At 46.0% G+C, this 9,255-nt stretch overlaps 2 protein-coding genes across 2 annotated transcripts; both read right to left on the reverse strand.

Annotated features, from left to right (window-relative positions):
* Nucleotides 1–162: 162 nt before the first annotated feature.
* Nucleotides 163–2,829, reverse strand: LOC125717656 (protein yippee-like 3). The gene is made up of 5 exons (XM_048990818.1): nt 2,495–2,829; nt 1,938–2,062; nt 1,809–1,852; nt 1,607–1,715; nt 163–845 (listed from the first exon to the last, which is right to left on the reverse strand). Exons 2-5 carry the CDS (start codon nt 2,052–2,054, stop codon nt 756–758), a joined length of 360 nt encoding a protein of 119 aa, XP_048846775.1. The 5' UTR covers nt 2,055–2,062; nt 2,495–2,829; the 3' UTR covers nt 163–755.
* Nucleotides 2,830–3,122: 293 nt separating this feature from the next.
* On the reverse strand, nt 3,123–8,014 carry gdpd3a (glycerophosphodiester phosphodiesterase domain containing 3a). Its single transcript, XM_048992306.1, has 11 exons — nt 7,919–8,014; nt 6,823–6,970; nt 6,701–6,743; nt 6,474–6,609; nt 6,270–6,315; nt 5,896–6,014; nt 5,546–5,635; nt 5,017–5,150; nt 4,675–4,734; nt 4,135–4,186; nt 3,123–3,889 (listed from the first exon to the last, which is right to left on the reverse strand). Exons 2-11 carry the CDS (start codon nt 6,959–6,961, stop codon nt 3,746–3,748), a joined length of 963 nt encoding a protein of 320 aa, XP_048848263.1. The 5' UTR covers nt 6,962–6,970; nt 7,919–8,014; the 3' UTR covers nt 3,123–3,745.
* Nucleotides 8,015–9,255: the final 1,241 nt, after the last annotated feature.

The following is a 9,255-nucleotide window of genomic DNA, read 5'->3' on the forward strand; positions in this document are numbered from 1 at the left end:
CTATCATACCAGTAATTAAACTACATCTACAACAGCCAAACCGATCTAGAATTACCTAAAGTGATGTGCTTTGATTCAGTCCGTAAATTTTAATGTAGTAGCCTACCTTACGTAATGCGACTAAATGCAATTTGTAAGGAGACCAGAACATAAACACTGACATGCCAGACACTATAAATAATTTATTATGATCATTTTACAATAATGTCCAGGATCAGTTTCCTTATTTATTTTTAAGACTGTACAGTCAGACATTTCTGAGACTGAGACACTGTACACACTTCGATTCTATACATATTTACAGACATTTCCCCCCAAAACACATAGCACACAAACTTATCACACCATCATAATGTACTTCATACACGTCAGCTGAACCTGACAGAAGTATTTACAGTCTCCTCATACACAGCAGCCATTTCACATGCTCTCCCTCTACATCTACATACTATTCTTGCTTTCATATTATTCAACCTGTGGGAAAAAAATACAAATGCAGAATCTATTGTGCAAACTAGCTTAGAAACACAAAGAGAGTATTTATTAATGTAATCTGCAATCCAGGAGTCCTGCAATAAACCATGTATTCTACTAAACCACAGAATCCGAAGGGTCGCATTTCTCCATGGGCACAAGTGCGTAATAAACACAGACATAGCAGTCCAAGTTACATGGGGGGGGGGGCATTTAAAAACACTCATTTACAAGCACTGTGCTGTATCTGTAAGTCCTTTGGGAGTGACGGGGGTACCGTCTCACTCCCACCCATTATCCTTGATCATGTGGGACACCTCGATGATGAACTTCCCCTCCTTGTACTTCTGGCTGAGTTCAAAAGCTTGTTCCTGAAAGACGAGGGAACAGGATCAGAGTCAAGCTGGGGGGGGGGAGGGGGGGGGCTGTCAGCATGTTTCCACTCTCAAGTCCGAAATACGCCATCCATCGAAGACGTAAAGATGCTACGACGGCATTCGTTGTTTACGTTTCACTGCTGTCTTTCTTTAAATATGTGTGAGGTCTGCCTTAATTTATAAATGGATGATTGCGTTGTAATGCACATGTGTCAAACAGCTCTCCTAACTACAGTCTTTGCCCTTAAGTATGTGTGAGTAGTTGTAGGTCACACAAAAAGATCTCGCATTAAACAATTCTGTCCATCTGCAGAATATTCTTTTTATTTATTATTTCATGGAGTCGACAGGACCACACTTTTCTAAACCACCCGACTAAAAATAAGTCTAAAGTCTAAATTAACTGACTAGTAAATAAGTGTTGCATGGGGTCTATCGCAGCCTCTGGGAAGTCCAGTATCTCGTTTGTACAGAAACACGGGACTTCCTTCAAAAAGGCTAAAACACATTATGTATTTTTCACGCTAAGTTCCAAATAAATTTTTTAGATTTTTAGCATGGAAAAAGCAATAACGTCTTACAGAATGATGTTTTGGGGCTTAGAGTGGTCGGGGAACTGACAGGACACATGCTCTCAGGCCCCTCCTGAAGCCAGGTGCTCGTGAAGACACCAGAGGCCAGCGAAGATGCCAGAGATCAATAGCCTGTCGACCGTCTCAAGGAGAAGCCGCGGTGAGATGGAGGGGGCAGCTTACGTATTTCCAGCCCAGGGTGGTGTGGCAGCTCTCGCAGTAAATGTCCGCCACCGCGTGCAGTCCTGTCAGCAGGAGGCGCTCCTCAGCTGGCCCGCAGCCCACGTTCACCCTGAAATCACAGCCGGCACAGAGGTGAAGCCACAGTGGCAGCTGCCCAAACAGAACGGCCACTCAGAGCTGCCTTGAGAGGGTAGGGACTCACACAGAGTTGAATAAGTAGGCCCGTCCCTGGCTGCCTTGGAAAGACTAGAAGGAACAAAACAGGAATTCAGTGGTACAAGGTTCCTGTGGTCCTAGAGCAGTAAAATGAGAAAATCCCAGTATATCGTACCTTAGACAGCAGCTCATCGTGGCTGGCCAGGTGTGCCCGGCAATGGACACAGCTATACTTACGCTCACAGGAGTCCAGGTATGCCTGGAAAGTTTTAATCTTCGACAGCTTCACCATGTCTGAAACTGATTGAGATAAAATTCGCTCAATTTTCCCGTACGCTTTCCAAACACTTCATATCCTGCATGGCAATATCAACCAGGACTTACATCCGGGCGGAAGCAACTGAAATGGGAAATAATACGTCACTATTTATATCACAGGAATAGAAACAAAAAAAGCCACGTTAGGCGAAGCACAGCTTTGAAAGATAAGAAACCGACAATGTCGATGCTGCTTAAATCTTGAAATAGAATAAACACGCATTTGGCCCACATAACAGGCACTGCACAGAACATACATAACACTGACTATTTGCAATGCATATTAACTATATATAATAAAAAATATACAAGCAGAGTTTCGCATGACACGAGACAAAGCACACAAATCACTGCAGACGACTTTTACCCCCTATCTGGCAAACACCGACGTTCACCTATAATTTGTGTTCTTACCGATAGGCCTAATGTATCGCGAACAGATGTTTAGCTGCTTTAACCCGAAGGAAACGCTGATACATCAGCTAGAGCCCAGCATGGGGTTTGGAGCCTGCCGCATGGGAGGTCACGCCCACAAAAAAACAGAAGCCACACTAGAATCTCGGCGGTTTTATATAAACCATGAAACACATCCAGAGTAAGAAATTCATACGGCTGTCGGATTGCCAGATCTGTTTCTGTCGCAGTCGTGACGAAAATAATGTGCAGTCTGTTAGAATCGCGATCTCAATTCGCAGCACCACCAGCACCCCGAAAAAAACAAACCCAACATCCGCCAATCAGAGGACGGAAGCACGACGCGACGTCAGCCAGCCAATCGCTTTCGCAGGTTCGGATTGCGTATTGAACATGTTTTTGTTTTGCGTATTGGCGCTGAGTATAGCGCCCTCTAGGCAGACTGGGCATGCACTACAGGACTTAATGCCACAGCTACACAGACGCAAATACAGACACACAAACATTAACCATAAGTAATCAAACTAAGCAAGTCTTTCGGCAGTTTTGGTTTTTGCAGTCACAGATTGTCATAACATTTAATTTCCCCTAGTGAGGATAAAAAAAAATGAAAATGGTCCCCACAACATCAAAATAACAGGTTTTATTTGATACATTCCGTACAACAAGAAAAGGCTCAGCTAGACACCAGTTGGTCCACAGTTTGCAAGACTCGAATCACATTCAATGTACTATGGCATCCTCTTGGGTGCACCAAAAGATTATTTTTTGACATTGGGGACAGTATAACGAAAATTTACATAAAATTTCTTAGTTAACAAAAATACTTAGTTAACATGGCAAATGGATCTACTGATGAAAAAAAATAGATCCAGTGAGAGTGGTAATTATTAATTATAATGTACTTATTTACCTGGAAATGTCCAACCATGAACATCAACAGACGTACATAAAGAAATGACACAAAAAGTTGTATACTTTTGCATTCCAGTGGGATAAGGGTTTTGCTGAAATGCCTGATGGAGATGTGACTATTCTGCCGAACCCGGGGCTCAAACCAGCAACCTTCACTGTTACAGAGGCTTAAACCTGCTGAAAACTGGGGCTTAATGCCCCCTGGTGTTTGAGGGATGACTATGCTTCCTTTCACTGTCAGCTAAGGATGTTCAGCTGACATGAAAGACAGACACACTGCAGGCTGTTCTCTCCTGGCATGTCAGGTCAGGCTCCTCCTCGCTTGCAGATCTTTTCCTAATGGCTGCAGGGTGGAGTGATCTGCGGATGAGTGCGGAGGTAATCCGCCAGGAGCGTGGGGTAATCAGTCATCACTCCTGTTGCCCCAAAAGCAAAGGCTTCCTCAATGTCTGTCAGCTCATTACAGACAAAGAGGTGCACCTGAGGAGGAAGGAGAAAGTCATGGGGATCAGGGGCTCGGTGTAGCCATGCCAGGAATCACAGCGGACGCATCAAGAAGGGTGCATCAGTCACCGCTGAAGATGGAATAGGCTTTCTGGAAGGACCTACTGGCCACTGGGCATGCTTAAGAAAGATGACAGACCCTAACCACGCTGGAGAAAAGCCTCCAGTCAGAGGTTACAGACAGGGGTAAAGGAGACTGAGGTAAAGGTGTGGGATCGTACCTGAATACCTCGTTCCACCATGTGTTTCAACAGACTTTTCCTCATCGTTATCCTGGAACAAGACAGGCAATTATCTGTAGACCTGTTTTCAGTGTGACAAGCTCTGTTAGGTTCAGATGCCATGACACACATTGATAGCAGTCAGAAACATGCCTAGTGTGTGGGGTGGGGGTGTGGAGCAAGCCTATCTCCTGCCCCAAGAGGCCAGTAAGAGGATCTCCCTGTCTCTCCTGACTTCATACGAGTGTCCCACCCCCCGCCCCGTCACGCATGAACAAGAACTTCAGGGAAGCCCGATCATTCCCGATCGTCCTGTACCGCTGATTAGACCGTGGGGGTGGGCGCAGGAAGGAGGTCAATAAGATACGTGGGGCTTTGGCCATTGAGAACGAGCAGGTCACATTTTGACGGGAAGTCAGTATAACTGAGCCTCGATTAGAGTGAAGTGGGTTGTAGCCCTGGCAGGTGGGAAAAGGTCCATAATAAAGACTGGCTCTGCTCTGGTCCCCGAACCCACCAGCAGGGGGGGGCAATACTTACTTCTCAATCAGAAAGATGACAAATCTGTTCCTCAGAATTGGAGAATCAGGAATGTATGTCCTGCAAGACGAATACAGCAAGGTGGTCTAAATCTGAACAGAATTATGGAACATGTGGACATAAATATATCCAAAACTCCTACACAGGGGACCAAAAGCATTTGCTTTAGCAAAACTTAAATGCAGAAACCTTTAGTCTTTGTGACTCTGAAAAGGTGTTTGGCAGGTTTTGGTCGTGGTTAGGTGTGTGTAGGTTGTCGTTAGGGTTAGGGTTGGGGTTGGGGTTAGGTGTGTGCAGATTAGGGCTAGGGTTGGGGTTAGGTGTGTGTGGAGGCACACTCACCGGTTGAAGACATGGGGCAGGTAAATCTGCAGGAAGCTCTCTCCCAGTGGGATGAAGGGCAGCAGGCCGGTGTAGAAGAGCAGGAGGAGCTGGAGGCCTCTCACCATGGTGAACATGTATGGCATGGAAGGGTTCTGCAGGGAGGGAGGTGGGAGGCAGCTAGAACACTGATTATGGTGATAAATGAGGTGCACGTGTAAGACATGCATCACTGCACTTCAGACATTTTATTATGAATGACATTAAGCGTAAGGAGAAATGAGAAGCATGTGCACGTAGTTTAAACAAAACTTTCTTTTAAAAAAGTGGCCATTAAAGCGGAATCCATGCAGTTTAAACACTGACCATCCCATAAACATCCCATAAACATCCCATAAACCAGGTGCCCAAATAGCTAAAAGTGTGTCGTCAGGTCAGACGGTGGGAATAGAAGGTTAGGGATCACCATGCCAACACTGCAGCTCCTCCAGTGAACGTTACTCAGACACAGTGGACAGTGTGGTTCCAGACAGTGACTGGAAGCTCTCACCTCTTTGAGGCATTTTTTCATGATGCCGGACTCAACGCTGGCCCACACCGTGAAGTCCTCTCTACCATACTGCCGCACGAGCGAGGATACCTGTGGTTGGGATACAGTCTTCTCACAATGTCGAGGAAACCCAGATTCACTGAGAGAATGTGAGTGACTGATGTGCAGAGCCAAATGGCACCAGATCTTTACTGGATTTAAAAATGGATAATAATCGTTATCCTGTTAATGGGAGGAGGTGTAAACTAAAATCAAATAGCATTCGCTGCTTAGCCACCCCCTGCGGATAAACGTAGGATAACCAAATTTTCATGGTTTCTACTTCGGCTAATCAATCTCCATATATTCACCTTCTTGATCAGTTGGTCGTTGTCTTCTTTAATCTCAATGTTGATTGGCATTTTCGGAAAACTCCGGAAGACGTCTTCCAGCAGAGCAAACTTTCTGTCCGTGCCCGTGCCGAAATACCCTGCCAGAAACGCGGTGGCTTACAAAGCGAGTTGTTGCAATATTGACCACAAGGGGGCGAATGCTGACGAAGAACGCAGCATCGTCTTCTTTTTGGTGATCGGCATCTTACGGTAGTTATCAGTTTTGTTGACTTTTTCACATTAATGTTAATTAATTACAGCGATTTTTTTGTCTCAACTATACAAATGCAGTTCTGGGAATAAAATCTGCAAGTCACGTAATAATCCTATTTCCTTATGCATATGCTACTAACCTTCACGAAAAGTGACCTCTAACCTTTCTTTATAGAGAGGCAGGTCCTGAAAAAACAAGAGTTAATCTCATTGTTAGCAACTACTACTTAGAACTCCAAACTCTGTCAAGCAACTGTATGCATTATTTTTAAACTTAGTTTGATAAGTATGTACAGGGAATTACACTGAACCGCTGAACTTTGCTTGACACGCTAACATCTAACCTCCAAGTTGACAGATGAGATATTGACATCCACTCCAGTTTGTCGCAGGAGATTCTCATCATGTGAGACGATCACATGACCGTCCTTGGTCATGTGACAGTCCATCTCCAGCATATGTGTTCCTGCCTCTTCAGCACTGAAACAGGGCAGAGGGAAAGAATGTGGGGTTAGACTGACTTTCCATGGCCAGGCGATGCAGAGGTGAAGGTGGTGGCTGTTCTACTCACTGTCTGAAGGCTTCCATCGTGCTCTCGATTCTCTCTCCTGAACCTGTCATGCAGTGAAACGTGGTAAAACACAGGAAACTGATAACACACCGCAGGAGTGTGAATGAGTACGGCCATCTTACCCCCTCTGTGAGAGATATGCCTGCAGTAGAAGGCCACACGTTTCTTCTTGTGCAGGATGTGGGGGTTCTTCAGCAGGTAGAAGGAAGCAAGAGCGTAACCCCCCAAGGCTGGGATTATGTAGTACAGGGAACTGGCCATTACTGCATACTGTGTGGGAAACAGGCATCAGTGACTCTCTCAGTGCAGCAACCATGATCATAAAGCTAAAGACTCTCGATGAGAAACCATCACTCTCAAGTAACATAATGCATCTATGTACAATCTATACTGATGTGCTTTTTGTGATATGTAGAAACTTTCAAAGATTAGAACTTTGTAATCCGTTTGCGAAGTCTACCTTCTGGACAATAGCATGTGCCTGCAACCCCTTCATCCAATCTGCCCCTTTCCTCTCCCCCTGCAGGCCCCTACTGCCACATCGCCCCCCCCCCCCACACACACACACACATACACACACACCCAGCCCGACAGAGCCACTCCTTCCCACCTGGACGCCAGTCAATGAGCCATCAATGGAATGTAAGCTAGCAGAGGTGAGAGTAAGTCCACAAGGCATGAACAAACAGGCCAGGAACGGCACACTCCCACCCTCAGCCAGGGAGGGGGGCACTGATGCCACACCCATTTCCATTCACCTGATGGCATTCCTCTTTCACGTGTATCTTTATTGGGCAATATGTAAGTAATAATTAACTATCATACTCGTTTGGGCCCTTAACCTGCAATTGCTTCATCCTGGGTGTGACGTTAATCTACATCCAGCCCTGTAAGGAGGTCCTCCAACTTGCTGGCAAAAACTTGCGGATTGGTGGCACTCCAGCAACCAAAAAAACAAACGGTTTGTTGTGTGGTGGGTGCAGCAAGGCGCTGTAATCAGTGCATGCTTCTTACCTCTCTACCCCTAACACACTACACGCTTTCCCCTTTTTTAAAGGAAATTAAAGAAATAAAATATGTGGGAGTGAGCAAAACAAAAGCAGAACTACTCCACAAACATTACCCCCCCCCCCACAACAAAAAAACACACAACAATACATGTACATACATTTTTGATGGTAAAAGTGGACTAAGAAAACGGAAACAGTGCATACATACAGAGAGACAGCGGATGGACTGAGCGCAGTCTGATCCCAGGATCTAGGTAATCAGTCAGTGCTGCTGCTGCTTTGAATGGTTGCAGGCCTCCGTGTGAACGGGAGCTGATCAGAAGCTGCCTTTATAGGAGGCGCAACCGAGGGCGGCTCCGTTGGGGTGTGTGTGTGTGTGTGTGTGTGTGTGTGTGTGTGTGTGGGGGGGGGGGGGGGTGCGGGTTTCACCATTATGTTCCCACTTTACACTCTTACTATTAGCACATGGCAAAGTGACAAGCAGACAGAGCAACTGAAACATGAGAAATTAATGTTTAGAGAAATACCACAATTTGTACTGGATCACTATAGATAAAGTATCAGTGTGGAACATGACCCCCCCCCCACATACACACACACACACCAGCATGTTTGCAGGAGCAGAGGGAGGTGAAGCCACTCTGTCAGCTGCATGGGGCGCAACGGCGTTCGCGGATGAATGGTAATGCTGAGAGCTGCAAAAAGACTACCATGTGCAGGGAGAGGGGCTGGGGGATGTTGTGAACAGGGCAGGGTGTGGGGGACAGAGCAGGACAGGGTGGACAGAACAAGGGGGACAAAGCAGGATTTGGGGGACAGAACAGGACAGGGTGGACAAAGCAGGATGGGGGACAGAACAGGACAGGGTGGACAAAGCAGGATGGAGGAGACAAGGGAGAATAGTGAATGCAAGAGGCACAGAGCAGGACAGGGGAGGACAGAAGGCAAGTTAGGCCTGAATGGCCTGAACAGCAGTCGGCTAGAGAGGAGCATGTAGGTATGACTACAGGCGAGACAGGCTTTCTACATGTCCAGGGAGGAAACCAGTGACTTCACACGTCAGTAAAACCACAACCAGCCCCCCACTCTCAATAACTGATGTTATGAAACCTCACAGAACCTGACAGACGACTCTCTAATCACACAGCTGAAAGAGAAGATCGCAACTGAAGGCAAGAGCTCAGCTGGTTCAGGAAATATTTAACTGAGAAAAAAAACAAGGTTTCCGTGTAACATTTTATTTTGTGTAATTGTACAGTTCTTTTACAGCCATGCACCTCATACAGAACAACATCACTACCGCCTTTGCATCATACTGATATTCTCAGATTTTAAACAATCTGTTCCTTTACATATGGGGGGAAATATTTGACTAATAAACCTAGTAATATTAATATAACAGTAAGAGGATGAGAGCACAACAGGAATGTGTAGAGTCACACTACAACCGTGGCCCTAAAACCAGCTTCACCTTGGACATGTCTTCACCCCGAAAGCTGTCTTCGTCACCATAGGTGGCCTCTGCTCCAGTGTCTGGCAGATGCT

The sequence above is a fragment of the Brienomyrus brachyistius genome, chromosome 22 (genome assembly GCF_023856365.1).
Source record: "Brienomyrus brachyistius isolate T26 chromosome 22, BBRACH_0.4, whole genome shotgun sequence".
NCBI classification, from domain to species: Eukaryota; Metazoa; Chordata; class Actinopteri; order Osteoglossiformes; family Mormyridae; genus Brienomyrus; species Brienomyrus brachyistius.